The sequence below is a fragment of the Amphibalanus amphitrite genome, unplaced genomic scaffold (genome assembly GCF_019059575.1).
Source record: "Amphibalanus amphitrite isolate SeventyFive unplaced genomic scaffold, NRLGWU_Aamphi_draft 000042F_arrow, whole genome shotgun sequence".
Classification (NCBI taxonomy): Eukaryota; Metazoa; Arthropoda; class Thecostraca; order Balanomorpha; family Balanidae; genus Amphibalanus; species Amphibalanus amphitrite.
In genome coordinates, this window is record NW_024881538.1 from 882,296 (window position 1) to 901,646 (window position 19,351).

The 19,351-nt window shown below is 47.2% G+C and overlaps 1 protein-coding gene across 1 annotated transcript; it reads right to left on the minus strand.

Moving 5' to 3' along the window:
* Positions 1-586: 586 nt before the first annotated feature.
* On the minus strand, positions 587-19,032 carry LOC122376475 (ITG-like peptide). Its single transcript, XM_043356359.1, has 7 exons — positions 18,958-19,032; positions 14,219-14,414; positions 8,711-8,852; positions 3,286-3,432; positions 2,899-2,987; positions 2,524-2,580; positions 587-1,956 (listed from the first exon to the last, which is right to left on the minus strand). Exons 2-7 carry the CDS (start codon positions 14,411-14,413, stop codon positions 1,876-1,878), a joined length of 711 nt encoding a protein of 236 aa, XP_043212294.1. The 5' UTR covers position 14,414; positions 18,958-19,032; the 3' UTR covers positions 587-1,875.
* Between the last annotated feature and the right edge of the window lie 319 nt (positions 19,033-19,351).

Sequence of the window (19,351 nt, forward strand, 5' to 3'; positions counted from 1 at the left end):
CAAACGTGGAATAAAATAGGTGCTGGATGTTTTGGTTTTGGTGCTGAATCAGCAAACAGCAAATACGGAGTTCAACTAGACGATCTGGCAACTTTAGGCTGTGTGGAAACAATTAGGTGCCAGATTCAGATATTAGGGTCGAATAAGCATTTTGGGGCTGATCAGCAATTAGGTGCCAGAAACAGCTTTTTAGGGACCAGAAACAAATATTCCCCGTCTCCAACTCTGGAGGGGCACTGCAGTGTCTCATCAACTTTGGGATTGGGATTCCACAGATAGCCTGAAATAATGGCGATCAACTGGCGAGGAAAAAGTTTTAGTCCTTTACAAATTAACAAGGATAGTTATATGGATAAGCCACGATTCCGGTTATCCTAGAAAACCGTATCCGTGTCACTGTATATCTGTTCCATTTTCGATCGCCGAATCTATCGTCTGACTCGAACATTCATATTGGCACAACGTTTGTCACTCTTCTGTCTCCCGCATTGAAACGTAACAAGACGTCGCATGTCACATAGCTGAAGTATATTTTATAGACGTGACGAAATGTCGGGCCACGAACATCCAATAAAATAAAGACGTCTTAACAACTCGTTTATTTTCGGGTCACGACGTTCTCTTAGTTTAGCCACACCAACCGAGGGACTCTGTGAATGTCGGCGGCGGGATGGGGGGGGGCGGGCGTCCTGCCGGTGCGCCGGGGAGCGAGGCGGCGGCGCGCCGAGGCGGTCGCCGGTCTCACTTCGCACGGGTCAGTCGTTCCCTACCGGCGGCGCTATTGCTTGCTACACTACTTAGACTAATCTACAGAGCAGCGGTGGTTGAAGCCGCGGAGCCGACCGGCCACAGCGCCCGACCGGCCGGGCAGCGAGCCGCATGGCTCACTGAGGCTGCGCGCGCACTTGGGGGATCGGAGAGAGCCGAAACGAGACATCATCTTTGGGGGTAGAGGAAGTCTGCTGGGGAGGGGCAGCGGTGACCATGTGGTAGAGCTCGCAGTCTGGAATGTTGGTTTGTCATATATGGTCATAGGATTGTGGCCTGTTATGAATAGATTTTGAGCGTGAATAGATTTTGAGCCTGTAACTTTTCAGGTTTGATGTCTCTTTTGTGATCTAACATCTGTTTGTGACCTGTTTGAGGATCGCCGGGCTGGTGCCTTGACTATATCAGTACGATTTGGCAGATTCGATGGCACTTGGGCCTCATAGACTGGGCTTGAGTAGTCGGGCAGAGCAGGATTAGGGCTTAGGGATCACCTGGTACCGAGGCTTTATCCAGCCTGCCTCATCCATACACAGACACCTATCCCGACTGCGTGCGAACGCTAGGTAGATTAGATACAGAGCGTCTTCGTGCGACAAGTCAGGGTCATCTTTTTGGAGGGTCCATTTACACGGTCTAATGGCAAGGTACTGTAGATTTGCGCGGCGCGCGCGCTCACGAATATCAGGGGTGTTCACAATACTGTAGACAGGTAGCGCGGACCCAACGAGGGGTCGCTGTATCAACCGAGATCACCTGACAGTACGCCAGCCAGATGAAACGGTCCGGGGGCGGTACATAAGATGGGTACAGCGCGACAGAACCTCGACACTTCAACACACACGCGAGCGCGCATACATGAGCACGCGCACACCCACACACCCACACCCACACACAGACACTGACGCACATAACTGGCGTGCTGGGGCGGCCGGCCAGCCACACAGTTCTCTCTCCAGTACGTTCAAAGTGATATGTCGAGTGTTAAGCGCATTCGGTGGCTCTCCGCTGCAGTGATATGTTCATGAGCCGCGCTGGCGGCTGGCCGTACTGCCGAATCTCTCCTCCCGGCTCGACGGCCTCCCGGCTCTTTGTGTGAGGACTGACTCAGTTGGTCAGGTGCTTCAGGTCGTCGATGCGACCGGTGATGCGCTTCTCACTGGCCATGTGTTCCACCTTGGACTTCACCTGCGGCAGGCGGGGGGGGGGGGGGGGAGAGGGATTGGTGGTCAGTCTGGGTGCAGCGCGGAGACGACGCGGCACTGCGAAATAACTGGATGGACTTGTGAGGTCAGAGGTCAGAACCCGCTATGAGCGCAATCAATGTTTGTGGTGTAGGTCCTAGCCCTCGGACGCCTTATCAATGCGTGTTTGGTGTGTGGCATTATTGATTCAGGACACGGCGTTCGATGAAAGTAGATACATCGCTTACCGACGCAATCTGACATTTCAACTACCCTCTGCCGCGGAACCCAGGCCATCCCTATTCGAACGAAATAAAATAGCAGCAAATAAATGAATAAGTAAAATGAAATAATGAAACTGGGACCAAGGCGCCTTGAGATTACAGGCACTGGGCAGCGACTGGATTTGTACCGCTGACTTTCTAACAACTGACACAGGAAACAACTGACGCAGCAGGCTCGCCTTAAACTACCTACATAAGCCCGACAAACAATGTGCGCTGTTACGCGACAGCGATGTTTATTGGTAGCTGGCTGGCCTTCCGGCTACCCTGTTTGTCAAAAGTCTTACCTCCTCCATGGGAACGTGTCCAATGCACATCAGGGGGTCGCTGAAGTACAGGCAGGCCTGGAACCAAAGTCAGACGCTATCAGAGGCTGCCTGACATATTGAAAGACGTCTGTTATAAAACATCTGCATACCGGCATACCAATGCATCGAGTGACGGTATATTGGCATGCAGAGACCTAACTATGTCTGTCTCTAAATGATTAAACGGTATGACACACTATCTTGGACGATGCCACTACATTTTTACAGCCTACGCTAAGAGCTGGTTTTGAAAGACTGCGAAACCAGATATCGGTATGTCCAACTCTCCGAGACTTTGAAACTCATCCGATTGACAGCAGGTGGTATCTGATTTGGCAGCGCTAGTTCGCCTACCTTCCTGGGCGACTGGCGGTGCCTCCTCAGCAGCTGGCAGCACAGACCCCGAGTGACGTCACACTCTGTCGTCATCTTGCAGTCCTCGTCTGTGAAACGATTATAAGCAACTCAAAAACATGCTGCCGAGTAAATCAGTTTTGGAGTTCGGTATTTAAATGCGGTTATATGAATTTTCATGAGGTTATTGTTTTAACGGCGCCTGTAATCGAAAATGGTAAACTTGAAGGGACATAAACATGTATGTGGTATTTGTAAAATGCTTTATCCAGCAGGTCGATTTGCGGTTACAGAAAATGATATTCCCATCAACTCCTAACTACCTATATCTCCAGCTGAAAGTCACCGCCCGTCGCTCTCCGCTCTGCGGATGTGACCAGTACTCACAGTAGGCCTTGTTTCCGACCACCTGTTTTTGGCAGCGCTTCTGACCGTCCGTCTGAAGCACGCACGTGAGGCTGGAGCCGCAGTCGGACGCCGACGAGCACGTGTCGCCCTCGTGGCGCACGTACTTGGGCATGCACGTGCCCGAGGCTGTCGAAGAAAGATAACTGTTAGACGAAGGGGCGGGAGGGCGCCGACAAACGGGAGGGAGGGAGGGAGAGAGAGAGAGAGAGAGAGAGAGAGAGAGAGAGAGAGAGAGAGAGAGAGAGAGAGAGAGAGAGAGAGAGAGAGAGAGAGAGAGAGAGAGAGAAAGAGAAAGAAAGAAAGAAAGAAAGAAAGAAAGAAAGAAAGAGAGAGAGAGAGTAAGAAAGAGAGAGAGAGAGAGAGAGAGAGAGAGAGAGAGAGAGAGAGAGAGAGAGAGAGAGAGAGAGAGAGAGAGAGGGAGAGAGAGAGAAGAATTGGAAAGTTAACAGAAATAAAAGATATACAGGGTGTCCGGATAGTTCTGGCGCTTTTCAACATTTTCTAAAACAAATGCCATTGGTTCATAGATACTAATCAATGGATCAAAACAATGACCAGGGACACCAAGCCACATGCTTCCGCTACGTGCTCATTCAATGTAACCACCGTCGGCGCCGACGACGGCCTCGACGTAGGGGAGGAAGCGTCTGCGGGTTTTGACGATGCGGGGCATTTCCAGGTCCTCCCATGCTGTCATGATGCGAGTCTTCAGCGACTCCAGGTTGGGGTGAGAAATGGCCTAGATCCTGTTCTACAAAACGCGTAGCACGCCTTAGTCGAGCGGGTCAGGTTAGGAGAATAAGGCGGCCTAATCTCATTTCGCCACGGTGATCTGGCCCGGCAAGCTCCTCTGTCAGTTTAGCTTGAATGGCGGCGGCGTTGTTGGAGGGTGCTCTGTGCTGTTGAAATGCGAAGTGACCCTTAGGGCATGTCGTCTTGACCCTCGGGTTGATGTGGCTGTCCAGGAACCCCTCGTGGGCCAGCCTGTTATTCATTTATTCGACATTGACGAAGATGATGGGACATTTTTGTCCATCAGACCCCCGCACTTTCTTCGATTGCCGCGTTGAAATGCTGCTCCGTTCCCATATCGCGTTCGAAACGGTCTGAGGATATTTTTTAAGGAATTCCCGAGTCGAAATAAACCTTTACCTGCTAAACCATTCATCGAAAAACGCCGCATCGCGCTGCAACTCGCGCCTCGTTCAAGTCGCACCCGGCCGCCGCGCGCAGGCATTCAGCGACAAGGCGCATCTTCGCCCATCTACCCATCACTGAAAACGATTTCAAGGTCATATTTACACGACCCCTGGCTGAGCAATCAACGAGGGGTCATGTCTGTGATGATTGGCTGAATGTCCAATAATCACAGCGCGCGTTACACGGGGTCCAAAAGAAGCGCCAGGACTTTCCGGACACCCTGTATGAGAAATGAAATAATTGCAGCGAACCGGCTTGGTGGAAAATGGTATTGCTGTGACAGTGCATACTTGTTACTGAAGATGAAGATTAAAGGAATAGCATGGCTGAGCCAGTGCTATGTGGAGTCGGAGGTACCGTTGAGTCGAAACATGATGACGCTTTTTGCCGAGTTCAGTTTGGTGAAAGGGTCACTCGGCTTAATGGATTAATCGACCATCAGCAAATAATTGAATGGTGTGAAACGTTTTTTTGAGCATGATTATGATTATAATGGAAATCAGATGGATTAGTAACCTTTTGCTCATAACTAATGTAAGCCAAAAACAAATCCAAAATATATTTTCGGTGCTGGACCTTCTTCAGTGGAATGACAAAAACACGAAAGAGTGACACATTTTAAATCATGATAAGTAAGTACGCACTCGCAACGCTAATAAAGCTACTTCCGAGAAAACGCATCACATTCATATGAAACATCCAGATTTTTGAAGGCATCAAACATAAGACATTAGATACTGGAAAACTTTGGACAGCATAATATCAAATCGCTATGATATATGGTACATACATATGTATCACGTACAGGTCTAAATGAGCGATATCAGTATGTAGCAGACACACGGTACCTAACAAGTAAAGATCATTCACATACGTTAGCATCAAACACTTCGTAAATGGTGTGTAGTGCATACAAAATACAGACACGTACTCTTCAATGGGCCTAACATAAAGAGTGGGCCCTGTGTGTGTGTTCAAGTGTAAATAAATATGTTCAAGTTCATGCCTGTTTGCGCAACTGAATGTGTTAGTGTGTGTGTGGGGGGGGGGGGTGCAAGTGTATAGGTGGGTGTGATACATACACACCCACACCCACACCCACCTATACACTTGCACCCCCCCCCCCCCCCCACACACACACTAACACATTCAGTTGCGCAAACAGGCATGAACTTGAACATATTTATTTACACTTGAACACACACACAGGGCCCACTCTTTATGTTAGGCCCATTGAAGAGTACGTGTCTGTATTTTGTATGCACTACACACCATTTACGAAGTGTTTGATGCTAACGTATGTGAATGATCTTTACTTGTTAGGTACCGTGTGTCTGCTACATACTGATATCGCTCATTTAGACCTGTACGTGATACATATGTATGTACCATATATCATAGCGATTTGATATTATGCTGTCCAAAGTTTTCCAGTATCTAATGTCTTATGTTTGATGCCTTCAAAAATCTGGATGTTTCATATGAATGTGATGCGTTTTCTCGGAAGTAGCTTTATTAGCGTTGCGAGTGCGTACTTACTTATCATGATTTAAAATGTGTCACTCTTTCGTGTTTTTGTCATTCCACTGAAGAAGGTCCAGCACCGAAAATATATTTTGGATTTGTTTTTGGCTTACATTAGTTATGAGCAAAAGGTTACTAATCCATCTGATTTCCATCAGCAAATAGGTAGAGCATGGGGAGTGCAGACTGCACAGTTATTATCCATACATTTCGACAATTTCAGAAATGACATGCCTGATGCCGGCATCGTAAATGTCACGCTCTATCCGTTTTGAAAGCAATTATACATAAGAATGGCAAATAAGTCGATACACCATTAGTCGTCAGTCACACCCTTGAGTTATCGTAAAAGTCCCGGTCTGTCCACCTAGCAGTGTGTATTATTTGCTTTAGAGAAGGTTGGTTTCAATGACTTCATACGTCATACCAGTAGCAAATATTTACACAGTGGCAACCCCTATACCTGTCCTCGTTTGAACATTAACCCATTCAGCATGCTATTCTGTCATAAATTGCAGTATATTGACAATCCAAGTATTTCTAACATTTTTTTTCCTTGCGTAAGGTCTCAACCATTACCGTATTCAGACAAAGAAATTCTGTTTAAGCACAAATGTAATGGAAATCTCTCTTGGAATCGACATTCGTAAATCTTAGCTGTTTGCCGTGACATGTCAAGCCCTTGTTATGTTAAAAGTAGTTAAGCTCTTCGCGAGTGTCTTGTGGGTCATATTTAGGTCTTTTCTGTGAAGCTATCGAGGCATGAAACAGGTGGATCAGAGGTACTTATCAGGCGACCCTAACAAGGATTCCCAGCTGTCACCTCTGTGAATTATAAACGGTTATCCTATAAGCTTTGTCTTTTGAATAATTCAATGAGGTAAGGCATTATTCATAAGTTATGCGCTTACAAAGCATGCGGCACATGCAAAGCAAACTCTGCAACGCCTCATAATTACAATTCGGCGTATGTCCGAATTATGGAATCACTCCAGTGCCTGCGAGCTCCAATTGTATGATGGACATGCAATAGTGGGATCGGGTGATGCCACTGGCTGGTGCAGCCGCTGCGCTCACGCGACGACGTCTTTGTGGCTGTCCGGGCAGCGCACGCCACCCCCAGACTCGAGGGAGGGGGGGTCACGGCCGAACGTCGATCGATCCCAGCTCCCCGGACACGCCGTGCGCCGCGTGCATGCGTACATGCGTCGATTGTCGGATCGGGAGACGCCGAAGTGAAGCAGAATGTCATGAGGCATCAGACGGCCGGCGTATTTATAATCGATTGAGCTGAGGACTGCAGGGAATCGGCTGGTTCTAGCTCAGCGCTCTCATATAAGGCTCTCGCATATCATGTAAGGCCTTGAGCGCTCTGATCCCTGGCGTGGAGAGAGCGGGATGTGCGCAGGGATGTCTCGCTCTCTGTTCGGCTGCTGTGAGAACTGTTTGACAGTGGAGACTGCCGTCATGTCTGTCCAGTGCCCTAGTGTCTCTACAGACTTTGATGTCCTTGAATATAAATACCCAAAAACTGATGTGCATGATTCTGTTCCAACTTTTGCCATAGTAATTAAGTCTACTGATGCGTGGGAAACTTAGCGTGCCGCCGAAATCAACATACCTATACCCACAGACCCACTTAATTTTTTATGCCTCAAAAGCTATTGTGATACTCGGTAAATATGCATGTATGTGCTGATGAACAATGGAGTGTGGTTAGCATGATAAATCCTCCAATCCCTAACCATAAACACTGAATACAGGAAAATGATGGCACGAATTAGCCGAAGCAATGGCGTTGGTGCGCATCAGCGTAGACAGGCTTGTTGACATTCTTGGTAGGCTCAAGTACGGTGCGGGCTGATAACAGGACAATTATAATTAGTGTGCACTGAAGATTACCCCTTTTGATCACCTGGTAAACATACCGAAGGGCACTCAGAATCAATATGAACTAATGTAAACAGGTGACATAAAGTACGTCGAGGGGTGCGTAATGGCTATATGTGCCTGGGAACCCGCTTAATATCCAAACAATTCACTCGACGTTATTACTCGAGTGTTGTGCACGCAAAGCCAGCCCACATACACAAACATCATGAAATGATTATTGCTATTATTTCCTTATCTGCACGCCACCATGGAGATGAAAAATGCGGCGCTATTTCTGTCCCACAAGATGCGCCGAGCCGCGTCAGGATATACCTAGAGAATAAATCCTGATAGGATGGTAAGGAAAATGGTGAAAGTTAGGATACCTACTTGAATTTCATAATGTTTTGAAGCTCTGCAGCAGTTGATTTTATTATTTTACTGGTGGATTTCGGCAGGCGTATTGTATTTTTTTGCAACATAACACGATTTAGCTATGACTGGCTACGTCCTCGGGTGAACGTTAACTGTTTGAGACACAATTGGTGCTTTGGGTGAAAGTGTTCGGTCGATCAGAGACTAACATGCAGAGCACCACAAGTCTTCTACCAATCCACCACAACCTGTACGTAAGTATCTGTTTGGCTGGATTCCCCCAGCGGGACGAGGGAAGTAAAGGATTGGACACTCCCTGCAGCTGGAATGCTGTTCGACCGCCCCCCCCCCTTCGTGTGGAAAAAAAGTTTTACCGCACTGATCAGGTAACAGCTAAGTCTTCTATCGAATAGTTGCCGTTTTTATCACGTACCTGCTGTATCCTCGTCCTCGACCTCGACGCAGAGATAGGAGTCGCAGCACTGTTCGTTGGAGAAGCAGCGCCGACCGCGGCAGTGCGCCTTGGTCTCCTCGTCCTCCTCCAGCAGCTCCTCGATCAGAGCCGCCTCGTCCCTCTGCCGACACAGGGTCAGAGGTCAGGGTCGACTCGTCCCTCTGTCAATACGGGCCAGGGTCAGATCTGGGCTGCCTCGTCCCTCTGGCGACACAGGATCAGAGGTCAGGGTCGACTCGTCCCTCATAGGAAATAATAGCAGAGGGACGACTCGTCCCTCTGCCGACACGGGTCAGGGTCAAAGGTCAGGGCGCTTCGTCCCTCCGTCAATACGAGCCGGGGTCAGAGGTCAGCTCTTCGGCCCTCTGCCGACACGGGTCAGGGTCAAAGGTCAGGGTCGATTCGTCCCTCTGTCAATACGGGCCGGGGTCAGAGGTCAGGGCGCCTCGTCCCTCAGCCAATACGGGCCGGGGTCAGATCTGGGCTGCCCCGTCCCTCTGGCGACACGGGTCGGGGTCAGAGGTCAGCTCTTCGTCCTTCTGGTGACACGGGTCGGGGTCATAGGTCAGCCCGTTTGGATTTCAAATATACGGCTCTCATTATATCGCCAAATTGGGGCAGTTATTACTATACCTACTGATGACAAAAGATATATCTTTACGAAGAATGCTAACGTGCTCGGGCCCGGCACTCATGCTGTGAGAGCACCTTTGAAATCTGTCTATCAAAATAGCAAACTGTGAGCTTGGGGTTTGCAGTCGGTTAAAACTTAAATAAAGCTTTCCTTTCAGACATCGGTCGCTGACAATAAACCTGTTACTGCCTCCTTCGCAGTAGTTAGACAGAATAGCTAGTCCGTAAATATGATGCCACCGAACAGTGCACGCAGTAACATAAGTCAAACTTTATAGTTAAATGTCACACACCTAAAAGTTCAAGAAAACCGGAAGTGAGCAATCAAGCGTAGTTTTATTTTTTGTCTTTGACAAACCCAAGGCCATATATATAGTGACAAACCAGGTGTCTCATGTTTGCGATCCCACATTGAGCAAATAAATTATGAAGGGGTCATTATCACGCACATCGTTTGATCGCCCACCCACACAAACGGAACATATCATTTATTTTAAGACCTGTCTTTTAGCAAAATATGTCGTAAACGGAGATTGGTTTCCAACGAAAGATTATTGCTACCGCTAAGGGAAGTTGATATTTATGAAGCTGGTAGCAGCAGCCTGGCTTATCGCTCATTGTCCAGTTTTATTGGCCACTCCACTCGATGCCTGGCATTCACCAATAAGCGGCTCAGGAAATGATATTGGGCCATTCTGGGCAGCTGGAAAGCACGCTGGACTCTGCTATAGAAAGGACATTGAACGCTTACGCATACCTATATGGCGCGCGTTAGGTAGGCATTGTGCACGTAAAAGTACATTGTACACGTATAATGCATACCATCCAACGTACAAGCACGCTCAATGAGCATGTGCAGTTCTCATGCTGAAAATATAATTACATTTCTAGCATAATGAAAATTAACCTGTTGCACAGGCCTACTGATATTTCAAGGAAAAAATGAAGCCGTTGATGGTTTCATTTTTGAATTTCAATACACATGAGCGACACGTTAATCTTCATCATAAATACCTACTACTAATATTTTGACAATGCTCAAATGGCAATGCTCCACGCTTAAATGCTTGAAATCATACCAACAAAAATATATTACGTGAGATGATGTTTTTCGTGCTCCAGCGTAGATGGGTAGCCATACGGCTTCCACGGTTGACAGTGATGACATCAGTCATCTTTTTGCAAGCTCGTTAAAGATTTGGGCTGTACGGGGATTCGAACCCCGGGCCCGGGGCCGGGGTTCGAATCCCCGTACAGCCCAAATCTTTAACGAGCTTGCAAAAAGATGACTGATGTCATCACTGTCAACCGTGGAAGCCGTATGGCTACCCATCTACGCTGGAGTACGAAAAACATCATCTCACGCTCTCAGTCCCAGCGGATAAAAACAACACCTAAGAAAAATATATTACACTTGTAATAACTTGGTAATAACCGTAAATGTGTAAGACGTAATGTGTAAATATGGTCAGCTATGCATATTAGCTCGCCGTGTGGGTACATGAAGACATGTACCATGTCTTCTGGCCACGTTAAAAATCCATCGTCCATACCACTCACATCAAACACTTTCACACTTCGCCCAACTAACGCCTCCTTACGATAATTCGTAATAGCACTCAAGTCTGTCGCCCATTTTGTGCCGGTTGGGGGTCACACATCCCTTCAGGAATGTGTACCTACATGTGTTCACGGTCCTGAAATCAAGGTGTTTTTTTTAATCACGACATTGCAGCAGGAGCTGGGAATGAACAGCAAAGGATGGAGCTGCACCAATGGTAAACAGTGCTAGTGAAGACGAAGCGCCTGTACGCGAACCCATAAAGTGCCAAAGGGACCCATAATGGCCCGTTATATGCTGTTCTGGCCATTCTAGCGTTCCTGTGTTGTCCTTGAACAGAGGACACTTGTGTATGCTGCAACCCCTGTTGCAAGCAGCTTGCACAATGCACATACATACATAACCTGGTAGACGGTAGCAAATGTTCTCTAATTTGACATTGTGGCAATTTTGGCCACTGTAAGTACCAGCGATGCCAGTAATAGGCACAGCACTGCAACAACCTCACTCGTACAGGTGTGTCGTATATTTACTGCAGGCGTTTCGAGTAATGTTTTATAGTCCCTGCTGCCTATTATGCGGATTTGATTTACATTATATTATAAATGCTGTCATGACTACTGACAAACAGAGAAACATAGTCCCATGTGGGATTCCCTTGTCAGATGGGAAATATAAGTAGGCACATCGGTATGCCAATTGCCAATTGCATATTATCCGTTTCTGTTTTAAAGGTGTTCGTAAGTAACCCTCGTTTTTTTGTATATGTTACAGTTAGTATGCGAAATCCGTTAGTTTGCAACGCAACTAGTTTCGTTGCAAACTACCTGACCGGCCAGGTAGTTTGCAACGAAACTAGTTCCGTTGCAAACTAACTGACCGTCCAGTTAGTTTGCAAACTAACTAGTTAGGATGCAAACTACCTAGTTACTTTGCAACGGAACTAGGTGTGTTGCAACGGAACTAGTTGTAATGCGAAATCGACGAGGCAGTGAATCTATTTGTCGTTTATATTCATCTTTTATGTAAATTTTAACAACGGTTGTTAAAACAAAGCTGTGTTTTTCTAACGGGTGACGCTAGACATACGTGTAGGACGGGTGGTAATATTTATGGATGAAACTTGAAAAAGTTTCGACTACATGTGACGATCACTGGTGGATCCAGAGGAGGGGCAGTTCCGGGGGGCATTTTACGATTTTGATTTTTTTTAGACACCCACTAACACCAGTCACCACCGCCACCGCACAGAACAGAACTGAACTGTATTGTCCCATATTGTACCGTGATCCGGGGTAAGCGTGCGATCAAGAATCTGTCTCACCGACCGACTCCTACTGCGACTTGCCTAGCCAGGTGACCTAGCGGTGCCGGGTCATTCGGTAACAGCCAATGATAAAAGGGCAGGTTGCGTCACAGACTGATCGGTTGTGGAGGTAGGAGCTGGTCAGCGACTCGGCGACCGGAAAAACTGTCGAGCGAAACCAAATTTCATTGACCTCGAGGTCACCGATATCGTCACAGGTCAGGTCAAAGTAAAAATTATCGATATTTGGCTTGTTCACCTTTTGGGCTCTGGCTGCCGTCTTACGAGTCAGATCAGGCTGATTTTTGGTTTACACACTCGTGAACAGATAATTTAGATACTCTGAGAGTACCAAATTTGTACTTTGATTTTCAGGTCAGGGTCAGGTCATCATAGGTCACGGAAATCTTATGTCATAAGTCGGTCACGTGACACATGATTTATGGTCCATTTAGGCCATAGATTTCGAATTCGGTGTCGCCTGTGTCAGTTGAGGCCATTTTCATCTGAATATAGCGGAGGTCAGGTCACTTTCAGGTCAAAAAAGGTCAAATTTTAAAGTTGAAATTTTCAACAAAAAACATGTCTATCGGATGCAGTTTGAGCTCAGGAACACGATGGCGCTGTTTATATTGGTGTACGATGTCAAATTGGTACATAAAATTGATTTGAAAAAATTAAAATTGTGAAATTTTTGCTATACCTAATGCGTATAACTTGGCCATTTTTGAAGATATCTGGCTAAAACTTGCTAGAGTAAGTCATAAGCATGTGTTCTATCGTATTTATTCAGTTTTTTTTTTTCGAAAAGTTCAAAAGTTTTTGAAAAAAGATACAAATATAAATTTTGAATTTTAATATGTATAATTTTCAAAGTTAACAAAATTTTGAAAATTTCGAAAATCTAACCATGACGTTACTCTGACGTCATTTCCAGCCGACCTATGATAGATACCAATTTCAAATTTTGACACAAGGTGTCAAATTGATGCAGCCGAAGGTACCTACTGAAAGTTTGGGGGCGATACGTCAAGCGGTTTAGAAGTTATTGCAGAAAAACGGGAGGGGGGCTATGAATAGCCCCCCCCCCAGTGGGGCGCGGGTTATGTCTAGACATTTATGGTGATCACTGGCGGTTCCAGAAAGATGGTCTTAAACGTTGCGGGAGACATAATCCCAAAAAAAGTTTCTCCAAATTACAAAACCCTTTCGGATTTTGATTCCAATCCTCACACATGGCTGAGCAATCTAAAACAAGTATTTGATTATAAAAGTTGTTCAGTTTTCGTTTCGTTCTCAAAACAAGTAAATATTTGTCGCTTTCGGGCGCTGCGTAGATGGCGGAACGATTTTGGGCGCCCCTCCCCCCTCTGGATCCCGCCAGTGATCGTAACGTTATGTAGTCGAATCCGGTTAATTCACTGTTTCTATCCTAAATGTGACCACCCGTCTTATGTCTAGTGTCACCCGTTAGACAAACACAGCTTTGTTTTAACAAACGTTGCTAAAATTTACATAAAAGTTGAATATAACCGACAAATAGAGCCACTTCCTCGTCGATTTCGCATTACAACTAGTTCCGTTGCAACACACCTAGTTCCGTTGCAAAGTAACTAGGTAGTTTGCATCCTAACTAGTTAGTTTGCAAACTAACTGGACGGTCAGTTAGTTTGCAACGGAACTAGTTTCGTTGCAAACAACCTGGCCGGTCAGGTAGTTTGCAACGAAACTAGTTGCGTTGCAAACTAACGGATTTCGCATACTAACTGTAACATATATATCTAAACGGTGTACCTACCTACCTACCACCTAGTGCACGCCTCAGTTGAACGCATTTTAGCGACCATAGTCTTAATTTACTCGTTTTTTTTTTTTTGTTCTGAGGAAAAACGTTATGTAAAAATGACATAGCCTGACCCCCTGATGAAGACATCGATAAATAAAAACACAAGCACCACCAACCACAACACAGTGCGGCCCCACTGACCAGTGCTGACGTTTGCGGCATGGCGTTCGGTGAGTAGTAGTGTCGGTGTCCTCCGCCGTACCCAAAACTGGCCAGCATCTCTGGCGAGAAGCGGTTGGCGACTCGGCCCCAGCCGAGGCCCGGGTGGACACAACAGCCGAGCACTAGGAGTAGCGCCAGCACGCGCCGAACGGACACGCTGGGGTGGCCGACCATCCTGGGAGCGAGAGGGCAGACTTGGTCAGTGTGTGTGTGTGTGGGGGAGGGCGATCGATCGGGAGGGGTAGATTGGACATCGAACACCATTCGATAGAATGGTCACAGTGAACGCTGGTAGACAGAATAGCTGCGACCCGTGTGGGGAAGGGGACGGGAGATTTGGGCTGTTACGGAGCAATACAAGTGGTCGAAGTCCGTCGTAGAGAGCGAAACAATACGGTCGCTCGGCGGGATTTTCATAGATGGTTATTTGTCGCTTTAGAGTATAGAGCTATCCAATGTAAGATTTTATTTTTCTGCCTCAGCCCTATTCTTATTCAAAGCGAGAACATATTTATATTCTGTTCAACGAAATGGAACGGCATATCTATCACTGGGCTCGAAAGTCACGAAATTTGCGATGCGTTTGAAGGAAGAATTATATATGGAATCCCAATTGTCTAACAACGCGCTGGCTTTCAGTCTAAGGATTGTCCGTTGTCAGCTGAATTATCAGGAGTTTGTTGATAATTGGCATTTGTACAATGGTGTAATGCCGGTGTTTCGCCCGTCTATACATTCAGCTCGACACCGCAATGTGTTCGTATCAGCTCGTTCATGTTCCTGATAAGGGGGCGTTGGACTTATTGCCGTCATTAAGCTGTCAAGTGGACATGTCAGTGTCCCTGGATGACGCCACGACACGACTCCATAGCGGCTCGTGACGAACAAGTTCGTGGCGGTACAGGTGGCTGCTCGGGTGCACTGTTGAACCAACTTTGCAAAACAGGTAACGGACCTCTGTGAGCCATGGCTGCGTTGTAAAGTTCTCCGAATCAACAGTAGGGAATTTCATGTTTGTTAAGTATTCAGATTCACTCGTTTGCAGTCAGCGTTCCTATCCCTCCAGCAAATGAAATGAGCTCTCGTGAAGCTCGGCCGTTGCATGTTTGATGGCATCACGTGCGGCCCTCCGAGGTCCTGTCTCGGTCAGCCCATGACGCCCGCTGAAGCCGGAGTAACGACCCCACCCGGCCACAAACTCTGCTTTCCAACACCAGCCCGGCTGCCTGCGAACTCCAGGGCGCTGCCGCTGAATATTGCAGTGCCCCTGAGAGACCAGCCCGATGAGCGGCCCTGGTAGACAGATCTCAGCAGATACCAAAATAGACACTCCCGCGGTGTACGTGTAATGATTTGATGCATGTTTGAAATACCATTGCTGAGCTCCGTGCGGGCGGAAACTTTTGGTCAATGTGATGTCGGTTAGATTTCCTCCTCATATTACAAAGAATACGAACATAACTTTCTCAGGAATGTAACTTATGAATTCGACGTTTCATGAAAGGATATCCCGGTGCCATTGAGCCGGGCCCCTGACCAGACCGGGGCTGGGCTACCGGCTCTATTTTCTCACCTAACAATGATACATGAAAATGGATCATTTACTCGTCGTAATTAAGACATTACCAGGCGAATTAGAATGATTCAATGAAATGAAATAAATAAATCAATTCTTGTATTAACTTTAGTCGGAAGACCCGCCACAGCTCTTTCAGAGTGATGCCAGCCACATTTCTAAAATGTTTTTTTTCTTCAGTTTTTACGTCTCTGCAGCTGGTCAGGATGGACTGTTTGTTTTGATAGCGATGTTATTATTTGAACCATTGCCTGTGTTGGCATTTTGCCAGCCGCTAACGTATAACAGGGGGAGGGGTCTGTTGGACCCCCGCAACGGTTCGGTCCCTGATCGAGCTAGAGCTTCGCAGAAAAAAACGAGGGTGTTACCCGTGACGAGAGGAAGCCGATGACGTTCAATTTTAGGATGGATTGACGAGATAAGATGGTTGACCTTCCAGATCAGCTTAACCCGCGCCGGGCCGGGGGGGGGGGTGTTTGAACAGCCCCTGCGGTTTTTCGCAGATATCTCAAAAAACACCTGTTCGTGCATCATTTCCGCACATGTTGTGAAAATTTCAGACCCCGGTCTCCTCAGGTCAGGTCACTAGGTCACGCCAAGTGACCTCATCCCAGAAAAAAATAAGAATGCTCGTCATAGCTACGCCGACTGAACGATTGTCTTGAAACTTTCAGTGATTGATTAGAGCAACATATCTATCAAATGTATATCTCGTAATTTTGATATCGGTGACCTAAGGTCAGGTCAATTTTGCGGCCTCTCCATTATAAGTCAATGGGAGAAAATTAATTGAAAAGCGTCTGTTTTGCACGAACGCTATTCTAGACACTCTCAAACATCGAGATGTAGGTAAAATTGACACACTGAACCGGAAAATGGCATTTGTGACTCCTTGTTATGTCCCCGAGGTCATCTCGGGTCACGAACAGAATCTAACAGTTTTCCGCTAGTAACTTCTGATAGAGGCGTGCTAGAGCGCTGAAAACGCCTTAGATGTGTTCGGCTCGACGTTGCAGGTGGACTGATATGCAACATGACCTTTTCCGGTCAGGTCATGACCTTGACCTGAGGTCAAATTATAGTTCATTCGACGCGTCTCGACGAGAGGAACAAGATGCTGGCAAAAGTAATGTTATGGCTCTTTTGAGTCAAAAGTTATTGCCGAAAAAAACGTTTTTCGTAAAAACGTTTTTTTTTTAGTTTTTGCCCTCTGGAGGCTAAACCGTTGACCTGAGATCAAATCTGAGAACAATATTCAGAAAGGTCTATAAAAGGGCTATCGAATGCGCTTTTCCGCGGCACTGTAGCTCTATCGGTTCCCGAGATAGCCGTCGGCAGTTTCCAAAATGTTGAAATAGTCAACAAAATAAACTGTTATATTCTGTTATATTCCTTTGGTGACCTCTGGTGATCTGATCTTTGACCTGACCCAAAAAATGACCAAGTGTTTTCGTCCTTATTTTGGACGTTCTTTCGATTGCCGCTTAGCACGTGTCGCTACGTGGCCCAGGAGCCGAGTTAGAAGGGGGTGGGGGGTGTTCAGACACCCCCTACGGCCCGGCGCGGAATCTCGGAGCACCGGCCCTGCGCGGGTTAATAACCCGAAATTCAGGAAAGTAGGGATCTTCTGAAACTTCTAAAAATCAAACTGTTATATTCTTTCCGGGGTTCTGATTTTGAGATTCTTTTATATCAGAGATATATTCACGCATTCGGGGTAGGCGGGGCCGGGTTAGGTCAGGTCAACCACTAGGGGTCCCGCCGCCTATCCATAGTAGGTGTTAACGATCACTGACAGCTTCGTAGCAGGTTCCATAAGCACTAAAACTACTTCTGAAATGTTCAAATGAGTGTTATATTCAAAATCAGCTCCGAACTTGCCCTTGGACCATGAAAAAAATCGAAAAAGTGAACCAAGGTCGTTTAAGGCTAGTAACCGTGACCTGACCTTTACGTGGCCTAGACATCTACCATAATGCAAGGGACAGTCATCATTCCACATAATAGCGCGTTTATAATCACAGAAGATTTGGAAACGCACGGATAATGTACGCTGACATACGCCAAATCGCATTTCTGGCCTGACACGGTCTCGAGAAGCAGGTCAAAGGTCAAAGGTCATGTGTTTCAGGCTCATCACGTTTTCAGAGGATGTGTAAAATTGATCAACTCTGGAAGAGTACTGAAGGTTTCGTTGCGATCGGCCGTTTTTTACGCGAGTTATTTTGAAAAACGAGGAGTGGAGATAAGGCTCCATTTATCCAAAAACAGTCGGATCAGTCGGATGTGCTCTTGTTTCTCACTTACGACATATTCCCAAGGTGTGACCAATATCGCTACTCAGTCGGGAATTTCTGGCATCATCTGCACAGAAATGGTAGGGACTGTCTTAATTAATTTCTCTAATTTTGTTCAGCAACAAGTACATTCGTACCTAACTTATTTCAAATGTTCTGAATAAATTGATTGATTATGCCCGAACCCACTTCAAGGTGAGCTTGCTGTGGAAGGCTTGGCCTCGACCGTCAGAACATGAGATGGGTCGGGTTGTGGAAGTGATTTAGAAGCCAGTTTGCTGTTTTCACCTGGCCGAACAGTGTGTCCCACTCACTGACTTCAGCTGGCTGGTGCTGTTCCATCAACCGGGACCAGCCTCGTCAGGAGTCTCAGATAGGTATCGAGCGCAGGAGCGGCGGTTCTCACCATTCGCCAGTCATCGCGGGAAACGCGACTCTGTTAACTTATCTACAAAATGGTACTGCATTTGCATTGTAACGCGTGATTTGAATTGAATCATTGGGCAAATTAATAAATTAATCAACCAATTGAATATTCTCTTGAAATTTTACAATACCACCAAATCCACACTATGTTATGAGTTCACACGATAAAGGAATGGTTGCAGGAATGACATTGTTTAACCTCAGAGCATACCTACCGGTGCCGGTTTCCATAATAAGCAGTTCACCATTTTGGCGCAACGCCAGGCAGACAACTCGCTTCTTTGTCTCACCTGCAGTTAACTCGCGTTTTGACTATGGGTGTCTGCCATCTCCCCTCTCCCAAGCTCAAGTGATAGACTGTGTAGCTACACTAAACCCCTCCCATCACCTCACCACACACACCTCGGTCCCCGCCTCACCTGGTTTGTTCGCTGCCGGGCAGTGGCGGTGGCTGTCGCGTGCGCGGTGCGCTGGGGGTCTCTGGAGCGTCTGCCGGCGGCCGTCGTCGCCGTCGTCGTCACCGTCGGCCGCGCTGCGCCGCGCCGGTCGCGCACGGCGCATCGACCGCGGCGGTGTCGCAGCGGCGGCGGCGGTCTCGGCTGATTTTCGGCAGATGAGCTGGCCGTGACGGCGACGGCAGCGACGACGGGCGACCGCTGAGACGGCTGATCAGACGGGAACGGCAGAGACGTGCCGAGTGCGTAACGCGCTCACTGGATGGAGATGGTTTGGGAACAGGAGGGCAGATGAGTGGAACATGACCTGTCCACAGCGTAGCCCCGCTTTCTGTGAACCCCCGAGAGGCAAATTTCG